The sequence below is a fragment of the Amblyomma maculatum genome, chromosome 1 (assembly GCF_055883805.1).
Source record: "Amblyomma maculatum isolate TAMU_Amacu chromosome 1, ASM5588380v1, whole genome shotgun sequence".
NCBI lineage: Eukaryota > Metazoa > Arthropoda > Arachnida > Ixodida > Ixodidae > Amblyomma > Amblyomma maculatum.
Window position 1 is genome coordinate 53781318 of NC_139344.1, and position 24176 is coordinate 53805493.

Genomic DNA, 24176 nt, shown 5'->3' on the forward strand with positions numbered 1-24176 from the left:
TATTTTTATCTTTGGTACTTTCAAATTTCGCGCCAATCCCTTTCTATGCTCTTTTTTGGCCCGACTTCAGGTTGCGGGACGTCACATCCTTGACGCCACCTTAATTGATTGATATTAACTATTTTAGTATTTGATACCTTCAAATGTGGCGCCAAGTCATTGGCTAATGCGACCATTTCCGCCTTTACTTTTACATTTTTGCCCCTAATTATTTACCTAATTAATTTATTGGCCTAATTATTTTTCTGACACAACATTACGTCACCCTCTATCGATTGAAACCACTCATTAACCTCTACCGCTTATCAATTACTGAAAACTGCTGCGGACACGATTTTGCCAACGCGGCCTGCTGACGCGGTCTGCGGACAGAAATCCGTGAACATAGCGAAGTAATGCTTTCGCATTAATAAAAATATTTCGCCACGAGGGCGCTTGTTATTTTGACTGCAGAGGCAGCATGAGCAGCACAACAATGGCGAGCCACGCTGCTTAGATGGTCAGATATTTTCGCCGGGCGGCCGCCTCTTCGCCGCGTCCGGTGAACGTAAGTCAATAAGCGTGTAGAACTTTTTATCGTAGCCGCACAGTCTACAATGGCCGCTGCCATTTAGTCGCTGCCTTTTTGCAAATTTAGTCAAAGAAGCGTTTCACATGACACGAATCATCCCGTTTCTGATGGATCATAATCAAATATAGTATAGAAGCTAGCACATGTCCTTGTAGCCCCATAGGTGAGTACAGGTGAGATGCAACCCGTTGTATACTTTCTTCTTGAGCGACACCGGTAAGCTGCCAGTCGTATTCTGCGAGTGCTTGCCAAATGCGCTCACTCCCAATCTTATTATCCTTGTTATTCCCCTTTCATGGTCCGGATCCGCGGTTACTACCTGTCCTAAGTAGACATACTCACCTACTACTGCCAGTGCTTCGCTACTAATGCAAACACCTTTTCCTTCCCGAGGCTGTTGAACATTACCTTCTGCATATTGATTTGCAAGCCTACCTTTCTACTTTTCCTGTCTAGGTCATCAATCATTCTTTGCAGTTCATCGCCACAGTTACTTAGCAAGGCAATGCCATCAGCAAATCGGAGAGGTACGTCTCGTCTACACCCTGATTTCGCAATGCCAGCATGACCCCCGTGGTTTCTATAGTGAGTCACTTTTTCGTAATCAATGAATGCTATGTATAAGGGCTGGTTACATTCCGAGCATTTTCCTATCACCTGGTTGATGGTATGGATGTGATCGATAGTAGATTACCCTTTCCGATAACCTGTTGATATTTTGCTTGATTGCAGTCTAAGGTCCTGATTCTATTAGGTATTTACCTTCGTAAATACCTTATACGTAACAGACAGTAAGCTGGTTGGCCTAGGGTCCCCTTTTGTATGAATTAAGATAATGTTTGCGTTCTTCCATGGTTCCGGTACCTTCAGTGACACCAGGCACTGCAGGGTGGCCAGTTTTACTTCCGGTTCTTCCGTTTGCTGAAGAAGGTGTTCATGATTTCTAAGTTATTGCGCTCTGCAAACTCAACTAGTATCATCAGCAGCAGCCTGATTATACCCACTGCAGGGCGAAGGCCTCTCCCATATCTCTCCACTTAACCCGGTTCTGTGCTAGCTGTATCCACTTGACCCCTGCGAACTTCTTAATCTCATCCACCCACCTAACTTTCTGCCGCCCCCTGCTACGCTTTCCTTCCCTTGGAATCCAGTTTGTTACCCTCAGCGACCATCGGTTATCCTCTCTTCGCACTACATGTCCTGCCCATGTCCATTTCTTCTTCTTAATTTCTACTAGAATGTCGGTAATTTGAGTTATTTCTCTGACCCACTCTGCACGCTTCCTATCTCTTAATGTTACCCCTACCATTTTTCGTTCCATAGCCCTCTGGGTTGTCCTCAACTTAAGTAGAACTCTCTTGGTTAGCCTCCACGTTTCAGCCCCATAGGTGAGTACAGGCAAGATGCAACTAGTATCTCCTCCCTGCTATTCCTAGAACCAATGCCATAATCTCCCACTGCCTGGTCTCCTGCCTGTTTTTGTTTTTCGTACCTGGTCATTGGAATCGCCGATTAGTGCAGTATACTGCGTCTTTCCTTTCCGCATTGCCGCTTCTACATTTTCGTAGAAGCTTGCAACTGCCTGGTCATCATGACTACATGAAGGTGCGTAGGCCTGTACAACTTTCAGTTTATACCGCTTACTAAGCTTAATTACGATGCCTGCCCACCCTGTCATTAATTATATAGAATTCATCTATATTTCTAGCTATATACTTATTGACAAGGAAACCTACTCCTATAGTCTTCGCCTCTCCGGTAAGCCTCGATAACACAGTACATGCCCGTGAATTTGACGTGACTGTAGTATAAAGTCGGGCCACAAGCATTCTAATGAAGATGCTATCCCGCACTCCCGTCGACGCTCCCCCAAAAGACGATGACAACGACGCCTTTCTTGGACCGGTAAGCGCCAGCAGTTTGCAGTTTAGCACAACAGCAGCGATCAGATCCTGAGCTGAAAGACATAGCTGATTACTTGGAAGTCAAGGTCTCCTCCACTCCTACTGTGTTTAGGCGGCAGTTGTCGTCGCTCGCCTTAAGCAATGACTTCCTTGTAAAGAAGAATTTCGCTCCCAACAAGACTGCGCTGCTTCTTGTGGGGCCTAAAAACCTAAGGCAGAGAATTTTTCATGCGTTACACGACGCTAACAGCAGGACACCGAGGGTTTGCGCGAACGTTGCATCGAGTTCAGGAGAATTAAGTGCTACTGGCGGCCACGACTACCCGCCGACTTCGCTCACTACGTAAAAATATGTGCCGTGAGTGCCAGCGACGCAAGACGCCACCGATCAGACCAGCTGGACTACTGAAGCCGATACCGCTGCCAACCCTGCCCTTTCAACAAATTGGGCAAAAACAAACAAAATAAAAAAGCTTGGAGAGTTTGTTGGCTTAGGCGCCAAAGCCAAGGTTTACGGCAGATGTCACAGACAATCAAACCAGCACCCTTCTCGGCCGCCGTGATTGTGGTGGGCCCAGATGCCCGCACAGATGTCAGAAGCAAAAATGCATGACAGGGCTGTCAATAAACGTGTTTCAATCAATCAACAAATTGGGATGGATCTCCTCGACTTCTTTCCATCTTCATCTACGGGGAGCAAATGGATCACCGTAGCAACCGACTACATTACCCGTTACGCCGAAGCGAAAGCCCTGCCTAACGGTACCGCAGCAGAAGTTGCTAAGTTTTTCGTCGAGCGAACTCCTGCGACACGGCGCTCCTGAAGTGCTCATCACGGACAGAGGAACTGCATTTACGGATGAGTCCACGCAGGCCATCTTGCACAACAGCCAAACGAGCCACCGAAGGACAACTGCCTACCATCCCCACACCAACGGACTTACGGAGCGCCTCAACAGAACAATCGCAGACATGATCGCAATGTACGTCGACGCCGAATACAAGATCTGGGACGCCATCCTGCCATACGCGATCTTCGCATTTAACACCGCCGTCCAGAAGACAACCAGGTCGACCCCGTTCAGCCTTGTGTACGGCAAGGAGCCCACGACGACGCTCGACGCAATGCTGCTGCACGCACCCGACGAGGAGAACCTGGACGTCGCCGTCTACCTGCAACGCGCAGAGGAAGCCCAACGAGTCGCCCTGCTGCGCATTAAACGCACCGCCGTCCGACGATACAATTTGCGACGACGCGACGCCCGGGAGACCAAGTGTGGGTTTGGATGCGAATACGCCAACGCGGGCTGGGTGAAAAGCTCTTACGGCGGTACTTCGGCCCATACAAAGTCCTTCGCCACATCGGACAGCCTAACTACGAGGTCATCCTCGACGGCACGATCGTGCACATCGCAGCGGCGGCGGGCGCGCCCAGAAATCGTCCATTTGGTGCGCCTGAAGCCTTATTTCGCTCGATAAAGGCCCGTAATTTTAATTTCTTGTATTTTGTTGACCTTTCTGTGCTTATTTTTGTAAGCATCGATGCGATATCGTTTTAAGACAGGAGTATTGCCGCGAACCATTCAAATCTTTTGTCTTTTTCGACAGCCGCTGGCGTGCGCCCTTATCACTGTGATTCCAGCGCGCGGATAGTTTCAGTATGCTTTGTTTGTTCAAGCTCGTTATCGCGAGACACCGCTTTATCAGTTTCTTGTCTCGCAAGGTGCGTCGAAATGTGTCTCGAAGATTCTGACCACTCGCATGTGTTTCTGCAATGTTCGAGGTTGTTCTAGTCACCGTTTGCGGCTTTATCTAGATGTTTCCTCGCCGACTTTAAATTGAACGTTGACGGGTGCAACGGGCACTCTTTGTTCAACTACCTCCGAGCACGATTGTTGCTATCGCCGCCGCCCGTTGCTTAGTTCTTTTGAAGGCGCGTCAGCCCAATGAAGAGTTTATCCAAGTGAAATTCAAGCCTCGTCATTTTTACCAACGGCGTTGTCGCCACTACGTGACAGTATTTTTTTAACATGCTTACACTTCCAATGGCGTATTGAATGTCATATGTAATACGCTGTAGCAAGTGTATAATTGACGTTTTGCCCTTCTCTTAACTTTTCGTTCGCTAAATACCCTAGTACAAACATCAGCATGACCTATGACCTCAGGGTCTCCTTGTTACGTTTCTGCGCTGTGTGTTCCTTTAAATTATTCTCTGCAAGAACAAAAGTATTCAGCTTGCACAGAATGGGCGTCTTACAGAGAAAAAGCCTTGTGGCGCAATCAGTTTAGACCGGTGGCCTGTGCCCACTGCTCTACTGCAATATAAATGGAGTGACTGAACCACAAATAGCATTCTAAGCATGGGGAAGGTGCGTTCAGTGTATTGAAAACTAATCACTCAATTAGTAATATCAGGTGGCAGTCATGAGTAAGCCAGTGTTACAGTATAGCTAACGTACGTTAAACATGACGTTTTTACCTTCGCAACACTTTACGACGTGCTTGTATCCTTGTTTATACTACAATAAAAATCTAAATAAAATAAACATTAAACGTAATGAGCATTTCAACGCTCCGACACATTTTGGACGCACACAGCTCACCACGAATAAGTCTCACCTTGTGCTAGCTCGTCTCACCGGCTGCGTTTTCACATTACGTGGGCTCCAGTGGCAAAGTACACGCCACCGAATGAAATCAAAATACACCGAAGAGCAAGTGCACATTGGCGTTTGATTTTATATATAGACGCTTCCGCAACGCCCAGGGCCGTCAAGCCGTCACCCATCTCATGGGAGTGAATGAGGAACTATAAACAAACTGTACGGACACCGCTCGGGCATACATGACGAGCGCGGCTCGTCAGACGGACATGCACACCCTGCCAAAGCTCCCGCCTGCTCCTCCGAGACGCGTATATGTAGCACGTATGGGCGGCGTGTGCCGGCTGCTGCTACTCCCCGACGCGAGGAGATGAAGCGCTTTCGAACCAGGAAATCCGCGGGACGAGGCTAGCGACAGAGGATGCGCGAAACGACGTCGCTGCTCCGAGTGTTGCTGTGTCAACAGCACTCTATGAGCCAGAAAAAGAACGCGGCGAACGACGAGTCAGCGTACGTGCATACGTGTGGAAGTTGGGAAACTAGATAAAAAAAGAAAAATGACGAAAGAAGGAGCAAGCGGGTGGACTGAATATGCTATTCGGTGCATGAAAACTTTGTGAAACACCTCCTGTCTGCGTGTCAGAAGTACAGGAGTTGGCCTACAGTGAGGCCAGGCCGGTTTGTGCATGTCGCACCGATGACGGAACGTCATTTCCTATACAAACATATACGACGTAAAGAGCATATGGAAGCGCAATCTTCTTTTTTTTTTTTTTTTTTTTTTTGTTCCGGAGAGGTACAAATTGACAAAAAAAAAAAAAAGAAAAGGTAGGAGAATAAGAACGCATACATGCAGAGATAAATGCTAATCTCGTGACCTGTTGCTGCAGCGTTTTCTTATTTGAACGCGAGTTTGCAGGTTCAGCCCGGCTTTGTTAACCGCATTTCGTTGGCACAGAAGGGCAGAATATTTTTCGTGTTGAAATTGTGTTCAGAAGAGATAGCTATGGCGGAAAATATTTCTAAATGTATTTCGGGGCTGCCTTCTCCGGGTGTCGTCACGACTTCTTTGGCTTTGGAGCTTGGCGTTTTTTTTTTTTTTTTGTCTAATTAAAAGGATTTAACAAAACATGCCGCGAATTTTGCACGTCATTCTGCGTGCATAAATGCACCCCGTACCTTCAGGCCTCTATGCATTGCGAATTTTTGAAAGTATATATATAGTTCAGTGGGCAACTGTATACAAATATTTTTTGTGCTCGGAAAACTTATAGCTTGCAAATATCTGAGATTTTTAAGGCGAAAATCATATTTCTTGTCCATATGTAATAATAGAGTACTTTTTATGGAGTACTGCTTAGATCCTGCGATCGAGTATTTGTCTAAAAGGCCAAATACGGGAGCATGTCGCAATTGCTGCACCCGAAGTTCACATTTTGCTTGCTTCACTGGCACGATAGACAGCACTAAGAATTTGGATTTGGATTAGAGCCTTACTTTTTTTTCAGGACGTGGAAACAACCATTTTAACTTCCACTTTACTGCATAATGAATATTTTTTTGACACGCGTCTATTGGTATTCTTGATATTTTTGCTAAATGTGTCGTACCAAATATTGTGCAGTCAATTCACTCACTTTACACTTGCACGCCGTAAATCTCAAGGAGCTTTGATTTACTTCCAGTTGTAGACTGCTTTGTTTGGTTTGGTTTGGTTTGGTTTGTGGGGTTTAACGTCCCAAAGCAACTCAGGCTATGAGAGACGCCGTAGTGGAGGACTCCGGAAATTTCGACCACCTGGGGTTCTTTAACGTGCACTGACAACGCACAGCACACGGGCGCCTTGCTTTTCGCCTCCATCGAAAAGCTGCCGCCGAGGCCGGGATTCGATCCCGCGTCCTTGGGAACAGTAGTCGAGCGCCGTAACCACTGCGCCATCCCGGCGGGGTTGTTGTAGACTGCAGTTGTCTGAATATACCCATAAATATGTCCTTTTCGTTTAGTTCATACTCTTTCCGATTGCCAAACATTGGAAATGGGATCGGCAGCTAAGTTTTCTAAAATAGATAGCCAGGCGCCCTTCCAAACGTCTGCGAAAATCAATACCAAGTTGTCGCTGATCATTCCGACATGTTCCTTTCTTTGCTTACCTGTTTCTTGGCACTAAGTATAACTGCGCATGGCTGGAGAAATCACTAAATGCTATGAGTCATTTGCGTTATAACTTCAGCTAAACAGCAGTGACTGCTGTACTTTGCATCTTTGCACGAAACAGTTCCATGTACATGACTTCAGTTGTGATTTTGAATATATGAATACAAAAAAAAAAAAAATATCAGCGATGCGATGGCTACCAAGGGATTAAGGATTTTACGTAGCGAAACTAAATTACTCGGCACTATCAAATAATCTCGTTTTCCATCTTAATTTCAAATCGCTTTTGAAGTAGGGTTGCTTTTCTTCACGGCCTTTAATGATCATTCTGTGACAAGAGAAGGTAAGAGCTCTGCTCTTTGGAAGATCCTAATTTACCTCATGACACATCATTCCCGCGAACTTCAAGATCACTGTCTACAAAAAGAAAGTACCCCTGCTGTTCGAAATCTGCGAAAAATTATTGCGCTCCTCCCCCTTCCCTCTCCAGACTACACGCTCGAAAAGATACGTCGCTGCCCACCCTCTCCACCCAAGCTCACATACCTGCCTCACTGCAGTACACACATCTCATGCATGGTCTGCCAGGACGCCCATCCTGCCTTTCAATGCGGCAGCTACCCCATACACACATGCCCTATTGTGGTCCCCGCACGATAATAATATCCTGCGCCTTACGCCATTTTCCCTACAAGCTGCACTATACGTCTTGGGACAGCACTAGCACACGCTGCACAGCTGGAACGTCACCTGAGCGTTTCTAACATTTCCTTTTTCTCCCTGGAAAAAGGCGGTAAGCGTGTTACGTACGTTGATGGGTTCTCGACGATGGGATTGCTGGAAGAGGCTTAATTATACCGAGTTGATATGGTCGAATCAGTATTCTGTTTTTGTTTTCGTTTTATCGATATACTGAAGTTGAAATCACCTATAGACCGGACGATTATTCCTGGCAACATAGTATCAGGAAGAAGTTATGTGTACCAGATGGTATGGGCGCGTCAAAATCTATCAAATATGCCATGCCATGCATTTCGTGCCGGACCAATAGCTAGGGTTGGAGGACCACGCGCTAAAAGCGGTCAGTGCCTCTGGCATTTCCGACTAAGGACACTACCTGCGGATAGCAAACATGTCGAATAAATGGAATTGGCCGCCTCTCTCTCTATCTCCATCTTGGTTTCATGAGATGAGAAAAACTTGAAGTACTTGCATCATGTAGGCCACACGCAGCCTAGAGATAACAGGACGCTTTAGTTGGTGCAAACAAAAATGCGTCTCCACGCCCACGCGTTTAAGTGACGAACTAAACGCTAAGTGACGTGCGTTTGTACATTACAACACCGTTCATGTATCGATACTAGGACATGGCCACTAGCTGCGAGCGTCAGATTGCGAGCTTACGGGGCACATGTATACTCCCCGTTCTTCTTTAGGATTCTAGCCGTAAGGCTAGGGTTTAAATTTTCTCGGGTACCGAGTTTTAGGCGCTAGGGAGTCCACTCTCGCTTTCCCTGCGACGAATTGGTATGTGAGCAACAACTAAGAAAATATAATTTAGAAGAAGGGTAGCCTTACAAGTAAGCTCACATCATCGACATCATTCAGACACGGTGCAACAAAGTGGGGAGCGGATGCGGTGCGGCTATCGTTGTTGCTTCTTCGCGCAGACAAGATCAAACAATCTGGGAATTAGTTCACATCTATACCGCCATGCGTTCAGCTTACCTATTCTTGGCTGCAGGGCCGCATTCGGCTTGTCGAGTTTAGCAATTTGATCGAATATCAAGTTTGGTGTGTTGCAGGAAAACAAGATGCGCAGAATTTCGAAAGTTACCAAAGGGGTCCAAAATTCGTCTATTCACTCTCGCTATTTTTAAAGACTCTATTTCCTTCACTTCCAAAAGCTGAGAGCATGGATTTGCTAAAAACCGATATAAGTTGCTATCTAGATATTTGGAGAAGTCCATGTATAGAGCCGCATGATTAGTGTTTCTTTTTAAAGCCGTATCGTTAGACGCATCATCGCGAAAGAAGAAAACGTTTTGTATATTATAAAATTACGTGTTTGGCTGGTGGAAAGGAATGTCACCATACCAGAGTGCTCCAGTCGGCTACACTCGCACTATACGTTGCGGCGTGTCTTTATCGCGTTCATACTGCCCGCTGTAAACGCCTTCGAGGAAACATCTGACCACCAGGTAAAGACCCGAAGAGATATCTGCCTATATTCAAACAGACGAGTAGGAGTCCGCGAACACAGCTATGAAATAAGAAATAATGATATAAATCTTCATGTGAAGGCATCAACAGCCTTTAATATTGTCGCATTATCAACTTATAATGATTTAGGCATCGGCGTGATTTTTAACTTTCAAAGGGGGGGGGGGAGTTACAAAAGTCTTCAGACCTAAAGGCTGTTTCGAAATTATCTATTGAATTCTGCAGGCTGTAATATAGTTAATTTGGTGTCTTCGTAAGTTTGTGCCTATACCAATACAAGTAGCCTCCTGGTGTCCCAACCACTGCTAAGATATTTCTGTGATTTCCAAGGAGCATTTGTGACGATTTTTGGCGTATGCGGTCGGAATAACTACTCTTGACTTTTATGCGACGCAGTCACTGCGCGTGGAAAATTACATACAGGATTATCCACTTCTAGCTATACCACTGTTACTGCTTTCCAAGCAACATATTGCGTCGCACGCAGACGCATATCGATGCAAAGCGTTACATGTACAGAGGGGCCCAGACATGATCTTTGCATGACCTGCCACTTGGCTTTATTACGTGATCGAGCCGGGTGCAATGGCACATTGAAATTACATACAGGGTTATCCACTTCTAGCTATACCACGGTCACTGCTTTCCAAGCAACATATTGCGTCGCACTCATACGCATATCGAAGCAAAGCGATACTTGTACAGAGGGACCCAGATGTGGTGCTTTGCATGGCCTGCCACTTGGCTTTATTACGTGATCGAGCCGGGTGCAATGGCACATTGAAATTATACAGGGTTATCTACTTCTAGCTATACCACGGTCACTGCTTTCCAAGCAACATATTGCGTCGCACGCAGACGCATATCGAAGCAAAGCGTTACATGTAGAGAGGGACCCATACGTGATGCTTTGCATGGCCTGCCACTTGGCTTTATTACGGGATCGAGCCGGGTGCAATGGCACATTGAAACTACATACAGGGTTATCCACTTCTAGCTATACCACGGTCACTGCTTTCCAAGCAACATATTGCGTCGCACGCAGACGCATATCGAAGCAAAGCGATACTTGTACAGAGGGACCCAGATGTGATGCTTTGCATTGCCTGCCACTTGGCTTTATTACGTGATCGAGCCGGGTGCAATGGCACATTGAAATTACATACAGGGTTATCCACTTATAGCTATACCACGGTCACTGCTTTCCAAGCAACATATTGCGTCGCACGCAGACACATATCGAAGCAAAGCGTTACATGTACAGAGGGACCCAGACGGGATGCTTTGCATGGCCTGCCACTTGGCTTTATTACGGGATCGAGCCGGGTGCAATGGCACATTGAAACTACATACAGGGTTATCCACTTCTAGCTATACCACGGTCACTGCTTTCCAAGCAACATATTGCGTCGCACGCAGACGCATATCGAAGCAAAGCGATACTTGTACAGAGGGACCCAGATGTGATGCTTTGCATTGCCTGCCACTTGGCTTTATTACGTGATCGAGCCGGGTGCAATGGCACATTGAAATTACATACAGGGTTATCCACTTATAGCTATACCACGGTCACTGCTTTCCAAGCAACATATTGCGTCGCACGCAGACACATATCGAAGCAAAGCGTTACATGTACAGAGGGACCCAGACGGGATGCTTTGCATGGCCTGCCACTTGGCTTTATTACGTGATCGAGCCGGGTGCAATGGCACATTGAAATTACATACAGGGTTATCCACTTCTAGCTATACCACGGTCACTGCTTTCCAAGCAACATATTGCGTCGCACGCAGACGCATATCGAAGCAAAGCGTTACATGTAGAGAGGGACCCATACGTGATGCTTTGCATGGCCTGCCACTTGGCTTTATTACGGGATCGAGCCGGGTGCAATGGCACATTGAAACTACATACAGGGTTATCCACTTCTAGCTATACCACGGTCACTGCTTTCCAAGCAACATATTGCGTCGCACGCAGACACATATCGAAGCAAAGCGTTACATGTACAGAGGGACCCAGACGGGATGCTTTGCATGGCCTGCCACTTGGCTTTATTACGGGATCGAGCCGGGTGCAATGGCACATTGAAACTACATACAGGGTTATCCACTTCTAGCTATACCACGGTCACTGCTTTCCAAGCAACATATTGCGTCGCACGCAGACGCATATCGAAGCAAAGCGATACTTGTACAGAGGGACCCAGATGTGATGCTTTGCATTGCCTGCCACTTGGCTTTATTACGTGATCGAGCCGGGTGCAATGGCACATTGAAAGTACATACAGGGTTATCCACTTATAGCTATACCACGGTCACTGCTTTCCAAGCAACATATTGCGTCGCACGCAGACACATATCGAAGCAAAGCGTTACATGTACAGAGGGACCCAGACGGGATGCTTTGCATGGCCTGCCACTTGGCTTTATTACGGGATCGAGCCGGGTGCAATGGCACATTGAAACTACATACAGGGTTATCCACTTCTAGCTATACCACGGTCACTGCTTTCCAAGCAACATATTGCGTCGCACGCAGACGCATATCGAAGCAAAGCGATACTTGTACAGAGGGACCCAGATGTGATGCTTTGCATTGCCTGCCACTTGGCTTTATTACGTGATCGAGCCGGGTGCAATGGCACATTGAAATTACATACAGGGTTATCCACTTATAGCTATACCACGGTCACTGCTTTCCAAGCAACATATTGCGTCGCACGCAGACACATATCGAAGCAAAGCGTTACATGTACAGAGGGACCCAGACGGGATGCTTTGCATGGCCTGCCACTTGGCTTTATTACGTGATCGAGCCGGGTGCAATGGCACATTGAAATTACATACAGGGTTATCCACTTCTAGCTATACCACGGTCACTGCTTTCCAAGCAACATATTGCGTCGCACGCAGACGCATATCGAAGCAAAGCGTTACATGTAGAGAGGGACCCATACGTGATGCTTTGCATGGCCTGCCACTTGGCTTTATTACGGGATCGAGCCGGGTGCAATGGCACATTGAAACTACATACAGGGTTATCCACTTCTAGCTATACCACGGTCACTGCTTTCCAAGCAACATATTGCGTCGCACGCAGACGCATATCGAAGCAAAGCGATACTTGTACAGAGGGACCCAGATGTGATGCTTTGCATTGCCTGCCACTTGGCTTTATTACGTGATCGAGCCGGGTGCAATGGCACATTGAAATTACATACAGGGTTATCCACTTATAGCTATACCACGGTCACTGCTTTCCAAGCAACATATTGCGTCGCACGCAGACACATATCGAAGCAAAGCGTTACATGTACAGAGGGACCCAGACGGGATGCTTTGCATGGCCTGCCACTTGGCTTTATTACGGGATCGAGCCGGGTGCAATGGCACATTGAAACTACATACAGGGTTATCCACTTCTAGCTATACCACGGTCACTGCTTTCCAAGCAACATATTGCGTCGCACGCAGACGCATATCGAAGCAAAGCGTTACATGTACAGAGGGACCTAGACGTGATGCTTTGCATGGCCTGCCACTTGGCTACTTGGCTTTATTACGGGATCGAGCCGGGTGCAATGGCACATTGAAACTACATACAGGGTTATCCACTTCTAGCTATACCACGGTCACTGCTTTCCAAGCTACATATTGCGTCTGCGTGCGACGCAATATGTTGCTTGGAAAGCAGTGACCGTGGTATAGCTAGAAGTGGATAACCCTGTATGTAGTTTCAATGTGCCATTGCACCCGGCTCGATCCCGTAATAAAGCCAAGTAGCCAATCGCACGCAGACGCATATCGAAGCAAAGCGATACTTGTACAGAGGGACCCAGATGTGGTGCTTTGCATGGCCTGCCACTTGGCTTTATTACATGGCCGAGTCAGGTGCAATGGCACATTGAAAGCAGTGACCAGATGAGGACAATCCTGTACCTACATCCATACACCCACCATTACGGCCAGTATGCGTTCATATATAAGTGTTCGTCTGCGGTCTGCTAGCCTCCTTTACGACGGCTGAACTGCGAAACGCTTCTGAAAAAGAGAGTTCTCGGACTGCGCACTTTGCGGGCGGAGAATCCCATCGAAACGTTGTTTGTTTTTGTGTTCACTGCGGGAAACGAGCGCCTGTGCATAATGCGCTTTCACGCGCAAGTGAGCATATTGCTCGTCTAAATATTTTCTTGTTCTCTGTGATAACGCTCATATTCTGCTCCTCGTCATCGAATGTAATCGACAAGGCATATTTCTATGTGTAGTTCATAAGCATGTAATTTCCTGTTGCTTGTTATGTCCTATTCTCCTCAACACCCATACCTTTTAGCGCATTTTTTAAAGGTGCTGCGTTTTTTACAGCTTCATAAAATAAAGTGGACTATGATTCCCAGAGTGAAATTTCCGCACTCTCGGCATATGGGCCTAGAGCCGACAGTTGAAATACGTCTTGCGGCCTCCATAAATTTATGCTAGATTCCCATAGCATCGACAGTTGCCCAGGACTTTAATTATTTATGGTATAACACAGCAGCGGCACATTTATATAAAACGTGCACCGAGACTTCCGCTTTCAAAGGGCGCGAAAACCACTTTGCGGACCTTTTTATGGCGACAGTACTATATTATAAAAATAAGAATAAAATACCTGATCCTTGCGTTTCTAAATACTCAGAGATAGCGATTACAGTCGGACAGCTCTTCCGGCCAGGAATTCAAGCAGGCAGCCGGCTGAAGAGAGACTTTCGGTTTGCAGCCCCGGGCTGTAATCAATGACTATATGGAAATAATCCTTCTTGCTACTTCTTTCCGGACGAGCCACCTCTTGTTTTGTGAAAGTTCAGCAAGATTAGGAGGGAAGCCTCATTCCGGCTTATCAACGTATTTATTTTATTTATTTTTTGACAGGAGGACTTGTCTGCGCTGATTAGTCCACTTGTCAACCAAGTCCTCTTAGTGTTCATGTTCGTCTTTTAGGTGCCGTCCTTGTCCATTTTCGTTAAAAAATATATTATCACTGTCTCTTGTCGCAACGTTTTCCGGTAGAATGAGACCTTCCTTATCGCAACTTTCCCGCCATGGTGGCTCAGTGGTTAGGGCACTCGAGTGCTGAACCAATGGACGCGGAATCGAATTCCGACCGCGGCAGCAGCTTATCGATGGAGGCGAAAAGAAAGGCGTCCATGTGCTGTGCAATGCCCTTGCACCTTAGAGAACACCAGGTGCTCGAAATTTCTGCAGCTCTACACTACGACATTGTTCATAGATTGAGTCGCTTGAGGACGTCAAACTTCATAAATAGACCAACCCACTAACCAACCTCTTGCACCGTGCTGATTTTGGGCTGTCACGATTTCCACATTGCCTGTTCTCTGTACACCATGGCATTTTTGTGTGGGCGAATGTGTCAGTGCGCGAAAATTTTCTGGCACGCAGTGGTGGATGCCACCGGCAAGCCCGCAGACGGTCTTCTGGAGGGCACACTGGCCTTCGTGGGCGCCTTTGACGAGTGTCTGGACACAGTCGTGTGGGACGAGCACGACGCATCGAGGCTTCTCTTCCGGGGCCAATACTGCACCGCCCAGGTGGCGCCAAAGTTCACACTGCGGGACCTCTTTCACAACGACTCTCAAGCGTACACCGAGTTGGCCTCGTTCTTGCCCAAGACAGCCGTGAGTGTGGCCCAACAAGCGCCATTAAGCAGAGCGAGATTTAAATGAAGGGAATTCAGTGCGATCGATTAAATCAGTATATTCATTCGCGCGTAAAGCTTGACATATTCAGAGGCAAAGAAAAGTACAAAAACGAAGAGAAAAAAAGAGTAATCTTTATAACCTTTGCCATCGAGAATGGCTAGTAGGCCTGCCGAGGTGAGGAACAGCCAGTGTTCTCACAAGACAGCCTACCCGCCACAGTTAGGGTGTAAGTCGACAGTACGCTACAGTTCGGGTATAAGTCGATGAAAGTACAAGCACTAACCCTCGAGTGCGTTTCATTCAGAATGCACTCTTACTTAATAGCGAAAAGCTCGTTGCAACTAAAACGACTTATTTTGCTTGAATTTGGCTTGCGTCGTAGTATGGGATTATTTGGCTAGCACTAAATTTTGAAGGCATTAGTGGCATAACCCTATGTTTGCCCTCTTCAATGAGGTCTGCAAAATCTCTGACGCTGCTAAGACTGGTATGTGCTCTATGCTACACAGTACCTCTCACGCAACTCGCTTTATCGGAACTCGATAGTAGACAGGAAAACCCACTGAGAGCTGTCGTTCGTTACTGATGCCCTTTTTGGAACTAATTCGGACACTTTAGCTCCGAATTCTGCAACCTCGGCTAGGACATAAACATTGCTTTTCTGAATATGCTCACCTCAACGCGGCGAACACAGATCCTTGCTAGCAAATTTCGTCGAAAGCCATGACAGTTATTTCTTTCTTTGCTGGTCACTGAGTTCCAGATATTTTACGTAGCGCAAAGGGGCTCAACACAAAAGGCAAGAACACAGACAACGAGCAAACCGAAAGCTTTGCAGTAAGAATTTACCCTTTAAACTTGACCATTTCGGCGCGAAGGTGCAATACATTCACACTCACTTCTAGTTGCAAACAAACAAAAAAATGGTCTAATTTAAAAGGCATTAAATTTTTGCCTTATTATCGGAGTTAGGTTGCTTTATGAACGGCTCGTGGTTCGCATAAACTGTTGTTAGGACATATTCACGAACTGTGAGCAATTCGCAAATTACAAGACAGTTCACTCGTTTCTTGTTGGTTCTCAGCGCGCTACGATATACTAACAACTGAACAAACATAGAAACAGACAGGACGAACACAGCGCTCTGTTCATCCGGTCTGTTTTTACGTTTGTTCAATTGTTATTGTATCGTAGTGCGCTGAGAACCAGCATGCAGAACCAACTGACCCCTATCATAGCACTACTAACTTATTTCCGCGTTGTGAACTTAAAACTAACATCTTTTTCGTCGTGCCATGCTGAGTATGCCCGTTTTTCTAACCTGTGGGAAAGAAGGGCAGTGGAAAGCACAAATAAATGACAATATACTGGTGACATCACACACCCAACAGCGCACAATGCAGAGCACAATGCACAAATTATGCTACAGTACGCTACAGTACTCTGTTACGCATGAGAACCGTATATGCTTCCTGTCAATGTGCCGACTGTTTACATTGGTATAAAAGCTTCCTTAAAAGAAGGCCTGAAGAAGCCAACACCTACGCCCAACGTGAGGATCATGGAAGTTGAGAAAAAAAAATATAAATGATTTCGCAAGCATAAAAGGTTGACTCAAAACTTAAGGCTACAGCACCACAGCAGGACAACAAATTAAGGCGCGACCGCACCTCAGCGCTGCCAATTGTGAAGATGTGGCCCGCGGCCAAGGGCCTTCAGTGCATTTTCACATATTTTTGCGAAGCTAATGTTTTATGAAAAACTTCTCTGGAAACATGGTGCTAGCGTGGCATCTCTGTCATGTCGCAACCTAAAATTTCACCCCCACTAGCTAAGTCTATGTCTCCCAGATAGGCCGGCACCTTAAGCGGAATATCAGTCTGGAAGGGGGCATATTACACATGTGGTCATGTCTCCTGGCAGAGAGTGCACTGATGGCAGTCGCGGTGAGCTACGACGCAGCTATTAATTATTGTTGTCGCTTATTTTTGTGTAGTAGAATGTGAAGCAGTGGTTGTCGGCTGGCGTGCTTTGACGCGTGCGCGCATTTGTCCAAGCGTGTATGTAGGCTTTCCGTACCCAGAATAATTTTGATACCAGAAATGAAGTATTTGTGTGCTTATGGTGCTTGTGGGGATGCCTGAAATAATGTCGCCCAGTTCGAACCATTCATTTAGATTACCTGATAATCACTTTGTATCCATGCCGACCAGATCGATTCGGTTAGGATCGTCAGAAATGACCCTGTTGGTGGCGTTCACCCGTTCCCTCTGTTGGCACGTTCAAACGCTCGACCTGCTATACAGATCCTATCAAGCGCGACTGCTCAGTGCCAAGAGTTCAGTGACCAGGACATGAAGTAAAATTAGAGTCCAGCAGTTATTATTGATACAAGCATGAGACAAAAAGTGTTTTGTCACTTACATCCCCCTGAACACCTTAAAAGCAGCGGTAGAATAATTTTGCAATGCCTATTGACCATGCGAAAGTTCAGGAGTAATCACCCATACGTTTAATCCAGGTTATAAAGGAACGTAGACGTGTCCATTATTGTATTAAACATTTGCCAGTTCAACATTCCACCCCGGCAAACAAGGTGGAAATATCCTGTTGAAATCACCTCTCGTGTGCAGATGCTGAAGAATGCGCTACGCATTCCGGGAAACCATGTGATCTTCCGTGTTGGCCTTTGCGTTCCTTCAACGTGCTCCAATGATGACATTGAAAGAATGGTGAAATACAGTAAGTACACAGACCTGTCTTGTAAGGTTGTTTGAAAGGCGCAGCACGTATAAATCTGGTCTCCAGATGCTCCTAGCATTTCCTGTCTACTAATGTGACTAGTGCGTTATTTCTGAAAGAAATGCAAATTCCGTGTACATTTCTGTCTGACCAACTCTGCGCTGATTTTCTGAGTCTCTTATCACATTTATGTCACCGTTTTCTTCATCCTCATGGCTGATTATGATGATGAGGATGCTGATGTGACGGCTAATATTTAATTTTGCACTCTTGTTCTTGCCGCACCAAGATGCAGAAGCCAGAAAAGTAAGCTAAAGTAACATGAGGCCATCAAGAGCTCAAGGAAATATCTTGAATTTTGACAGTGCTAAACAAGAACATGCATTATATTAATAAATAAGCCTACTTCTGTACACGTTCAGGTCAGTGGTTAAAAAGCCAGTAAGAAAGACAGTGGTTTAAAATTCCATCATTACATGTATTCGAAACTCGGACTACTTGATGTTGCTTCATATACGGTTTGTCATTCATGCGTATAGCGATTATGACTTGGAAACCAAGACAGAGAAACATGATCGCGGGATTGCGGCAGTCCAGCCAAACACATTTCTTTACTAAAAATCGACCTGTTAAGAATGTTCGGGGAGGTTCTTTATGATTGTAGGGAGTATTAATGTCGCCATAAGTAGTCGTTCCTTGCAGGCAGTAGTAGTATAAAACATTTATTTGGGTTACTGAAGAGCACCAGAGTTCGGTGCATGCCGACGGAGCAGCAATAACTTTTCTGGGGAGCATTCACACAGCGCGGCGACATTCATTTCATTGCAGAGACAAGTAGAATGCTGCCATGCTTAAAGCACATTCTTTGGCACCGGCTTTCTCGAACCGGCCCAAACAATTTTGTCCTGTGACACTGTGAGGTTGGTTTTTCTGCATTTCTTCTTTATGCCATTTCCATGCAGCCGTGAAACACATGGATATGAAAGCTGAGGTGACGGAGTGCATCCAGAGAGATGAAAACAAGCCTCTGTCTGCCATGCAGATCACCGTTATGTAAGCTGCTTGCAGAACAGTTTTATCTCTCTTCATAGCTATGCCCAATTTTCATTTGATGCTCGATATCGCGTCCAGCATATGACGGCGTCTCTGCGTTTCTGCGGCCCGTCTAAGCATGCCATGTTAGGTCATAGACACGCCTTAGGCCGATACTGTTTCAGGATGTGCGCAAGGCTCACAATACGAGACTGCCAACCGCTGTGAAGGGTGTTTATGTAACCGATGATAAGATTTTATTCTAAGATATTAAATACAGTGGACTCGGTTTAAAAGAAATGGGTCACCAAGATTGACAGCGCAGCAAATAAATGAGCTCGAATCTTGGGGGCGATATCAGCTTGCCAACGAAAGACTGGAAACCTAATTATGCCACACATTTGGGGGGGGGGGGGGATTTAACGTATAGTTAGGAGTTGTGTTTAATAATCTCTGCCTCCTGGTCGGTGTGTTTTGTTAAATGATGAAATTTGAACGACGTTACACTGAAATGACAGCTTTAACGTCCTCTTCTGTCATTTCAGTGTAACGTCGTTCAAATTTCATCATTTAACAAAACACACAGTTTTAACGTCCTCTTCACCCCGCCGGGGTGGCGCAGTGGTTACGGCGCTCGACTACTGTTCCCAAGGACGCGGGATCGAATCCCGGCCTCGGCGGCAGCTTTTCGATGGAGGCGAAAAGCAAGGCGCCCGTGTGCTGTGCGATGTCAGTGCACGTTAAAGAACCCCAGGTGGTCGAAATTACGGGAGTCCTCCACTACGGCGTCTCTCATAGCCTGAGTTGCTTTGGGACGTTAAACCCCACAAACCAACCAACATAACGTCCACTTCCTCAGGAGCACGGCACTTTTTCATTCGGCGTGCCGTCGTAAAACTATTAATGCAGCTGTTGATGACACTTACTGCGCACAGTACTGGTGAGTTCTTAGCTGAACGCGAAGCGCGTGCCCTTAATCATGGTAAATAACCATAAATGCGACGAAAAAAAAAAGCATCGTAGAGCTGCAGTGCCTCCAATGCAGGCTGCATGGTCTCTTAGCTTGAAGGTGGCCGGGCGTTTTTTTTTTTCTTTTGCTGAACAAATTTATCTTCGTGCTGAAGGACCCCTTGCAAAATGGAAGAAATTTCTGTACTGCCAACAGATACTGGGTTAGGTTCACAGTCGCGCTTACAGTCGCCACTCTAGCTTATATTCGGGCATATAGTCGTTCCAGCAATACAACTAACGTAACGCTCTTACGGTTCGAAAAGATGGTTACCATAACTTTATCACTTCGTGGCTGTACCCCCGTCGGGGTGGACCAGTGGTTACGGCACTCGGCTACTGTACCCAATGATGCGGAATCGAATCCCGGCATCGGCGGCCGCTTCTCGGCCCCTTTCCGAAAGCCAGCGCGGTTAAGATTCAAAGTTCAATATGGATAACTGGGGAAACTTTCCACGGTGAGAATTTTGACCACAGTCCACTGCCTTTAACCGTGCATTCATGAAGTCAGCTTTTCCAGGCTGTTACTTAGACGCCATTGAGGCCACCTGCATTCTCCAAACTTCTATTCAAAGAGTAGCTTTCAGTTCCATCCGTTAAAAAGTACTACAGCCCAGGAGGCATACCTTGTTGCATCTGGCATTATGTATTATTTTTATTTATGAGAAAGCAAAATGGTGGCGGTTTAAGAGTGGCTTGAACCTAGTGATAGAGCAAAAGCTGCGAGGGTTGCAACTAAAAGGACTTATTTTGCTTGAATTTGGCTTGCGTCGTAGTATGGGATTATTTGGCTAGCACTAAATTTTGAAGGCAGGAGTGGCATAGTTGTTACAGCGATAGCTTCTGTAGCACCGCCTTTTCAATCCGCGGTTTGTTTTCGTAATTTTTCTTTATGTTAGATTTTGGGCAAAAGAAGGCGCCTTGTACTTCTTTTGGGCCGACACCTACATCTAACCAGGTCAAAGTCATGTTTTCATATTTTTTCTTGTAAATTGTACATTGTGTTTATAAGAAATGAAAGACGCTGTCTGTCAGACTTGAAGGTAAGGAGGAAGGTGGGATTGAAAGCGGAAAGATTGAAAGAGGTGCTGTAGTGGAGAGCTACCTAGTAATTTCAACCATCTGCACAGGTCTCTTTAACGTGCGCTGACATCGCACAACAGGGCTGCTTCTTCGTTTATGTTAGGTTTTGGGGAAATGAAAGCGCAGTATACTTTTGTGTGGGCACCGCGGAATCGTGGACATCCGCACTTAGCTCGGTCAAGGTCTCTTGAAGGTCACATTTAGTGCCACGCGAAAACCGGCTCTACCTGGTGTTGAGAAGGTTTCGCTTCGATTGTAAATTGGTTTTTGAGGAAAGGCGCAGTGTCTGTCAAGGTCACTTGAAGGTCGAACTGAGGCTTGCGTGACGTCTGATTTACTTAGCGCAATGAATCTTTCGCTTCAAGACCTAACCTACAGCGCTAAAATTATCTAGTTATTATTTTGAATGTTCCCCAGTTTCTCGCTGAGCCCAACAAGGACAGGAATGAACTTGTGTGGCATGCATGCCTTCGAAAAGAAAAAAAACAACAAACAAAATTCGTGAAATAAATTTTTCTTATCGATCATGGGTAACTTTCTTGTGTGTATGATCATGACCGCCTGCGTCGTGTCGACTAGCTCTTATCATCTTTGCACGATTTTCATGTGCAACTTTAAGGGGACCTTGAAACGTTGCTTGATGAAATATTTTAAGAAATCCATAGAGAAGGTGTTTGTGATTATTCGACTTTAAAAGCTTTGAGTGGAGCCTATAATTTAAAAACAAGTTTTTGAAATGGCTCCTGGCGACCGTCCGCCCCCGATTTGGGTGAGATTCGCGCGCACAAACCTCCCCGCTGACGTCATCGGGCCTTTCTGGGTACGCCCAATCATTGTTCGCTCCCAAGCGACGCGGGCAGGACGGGGAGTGGTGGGCCGCCGTCGCGACTGGTTCTCTTCATTTTTAGAGCGGAAGCTTTACTTCGCCCGTGACAAACCTGAAGGTCATGTCCTACGAGAAATGACCGCAGGTGCGGTGCGAGGAGCCGGCGCCGCTAACTTCTTCGGGCGCTTAGGCGCTTCAGCGACGCTCGCTTCTTCTGCTTCACCTTTTCTACTCCGCAGACCTGCTGCTGCTTCTTCACACACCTGCCAAACTTTGTTCGTACTGCTACATATATCCGCAACTACACATTAAATAACACATTGCCCCCCAGCCTTCGAGTCCCTTGCCTACCTTTTCCCTCCACCACCACCGTTGCCCATCTGGCTCCCCTCCAGGCACTTACCCTTTCAAAATGCCCTCAACACTTTCGTGCCATCTATAGTCTGGCTGTGGTGTCCTTGCAAAGGTCGCAAAGAGTCATGGAGGAGTTAAGCCACAGCAGACTGTATCTGACCATGCTAAGTCGAGCTTCTGTTTTGTAAAAACTAGGTTCAGCCGGGTTCTACCCAAGCAATTTTTTTCTGCAGGCCGGCGTGCGCTGAGTTCAGTTGAGGTGGGAGAGGAAGAGCAGTGTTTTCGATCGCCGGTATGATTGGTGCTAATTAAGCTAGCTTAATTATTTTTTTCTGTTGCTTAGATGCTGATGGGATACCTATCGCTCATGCACGTTTTCTAGTTTTAGTCAATAGCTTTACATGGGCCCTTTAAGCTGTTTCTTTACAGTATTGCGTATATTGCGATTGTCAAGGCTACTCTCGTGCGTGACTTCGGCGTCAAAATAAATTAGAGATATAATAATCCTGTGCCTTTCTTCAGTACCTTGCTTGCAGCATTTCTGTCGCTGACCATCATCGGGACTGTAACGGACGTCACACTGAAAGAACGGCGTCATCCTAAAGCTCCTGCATCTCCAAAACATGGTGAAGCCTTCTTTGTTGTTTTTCCGCTTGTCTTCGTATTTTGTGTGAGCTTATGGAAAGAAATATAGTGTAGCAAAATTTATTGATCTCACACTAGGTCTATCGTATTCTTTACAATGTTATGGTTCCATAGTAGAAAGCAATACCAACTAATTTTTACCTAATACTGTGCAGTAAATGATTGCAATCTTGGCGCAATTTGTCCAATTTATCCTCCACAATGAAAAAGCGTAGAACTACTTGCGAGCATGCGTGTTTGTCCAGAAAGAATAACCGATTCGCACTTTTTCTTTTATTCGCACGCTCGTCATTAGTCATAATTTGAGTTATCTGTGTACTATACAAAATCATGTAAGGTATTTTCGTGCAGGAACCGGAGAAAGCTCCTGTTCTTTTTGTTGTCTGTCAGCCACTTCGAAAAATCCTCCTCCTTTGTCACCGCATATATACACGTATCTGCACCAGTGTCAGCTAAATCCATACCGTACGTGCTGAACGCCCCCCCCCCCCCCCCTTTTTTTTTTTTAATTTCGGTAATAAAGTTCCGCTTCCTTCCTCCTAAAACCACTCTGCGATCGAATCGAAACTTATTTTCCTCTTTTTTTTTTTTTTTAAGTGACACTTGTACTACTGGGGAGACAAGAATTTCCGGGACACGAGAAAAGCAAATTTGGCGTACAAGAGCAACATTCTTTGCCAAGCTCTTCATTTTACTGGCTGATGTCACAGCATGAGAGTCCAACTTTCAGACAGTTAAGTCTGGTCTCCGGACACCGGCTAACAACATAACTATTGGCTTCGATTCCTGATGATGCGCCCTGGAAACTTTTGTCCTCAGTAGCAAGTCAGCATGAGCGCTCGTGTCAAGTGAAAGTTTGCATAGAAGTACAAAAGGGGGTAAAAGGACAGCGTCCACTTTCAAGCATGGGCCTGCAACTACACCAAAAGGTAACTGCTGCGCTTCTACAACTCTCCAGTGAAGGATTGACATTTGAGGGTGGAATAAGGGATTGGTTTTAAATGTTGAAGGATTCGTGATAAGGACACTTCTACCTTGCAAATTTTACTGCCGTTTCCACTTCGCTGCTCCGTCAAGGCATACTGATTGAGGTGAATGAAGGCCACATAAGCAATACTAAGATACAAGTCAACATGGCTCGAGAAAGAAGGAAACATAGTGCGCGCGTATTAGCGACTTACTCTTCGTTCGAAATCAGGAGACTTCAGTTTTGGCCACGCAGAGAGTACCCAAAATTTGGAACAGTCCACATACATTTCTGTTATGTTTGCTGGACGATGTTCTGAGTCACTTATGCGAATGATATACGTGCATAAATCTCGCTACCCTA

General features: G+C 46.0%; 1 protein-coding gene across 1 annotated transcript in view; it reads left to right on the forward strand.

The window, feature by feature from the left end:
* Positions 1-24176, forward strand: part of LOC146202390 (nose resistant to fluoxetine protein 6-like) — a 97471-nt gene that overhangs the window by 23125 nt on the left and 50170 nt on the right. Inside the window, exons 2-5 of the mRNA XM_084601168.1 lie at positions 14897-15132; positions 17790-17898; positions 18861-18951; positions 22724-22827. Of these exons, the coding sequence (XP_084457294.1) occupies positions 14897-15132; positions 17790-17898; positions 18861-18951; positions 22724-22827 (540 nt within the window). The remainder of the gene's footprint in view (positions 1-14896; positions 15133-17789; positions 17899-18860; positions 18952-22723; positions 22828-24176) is intronic.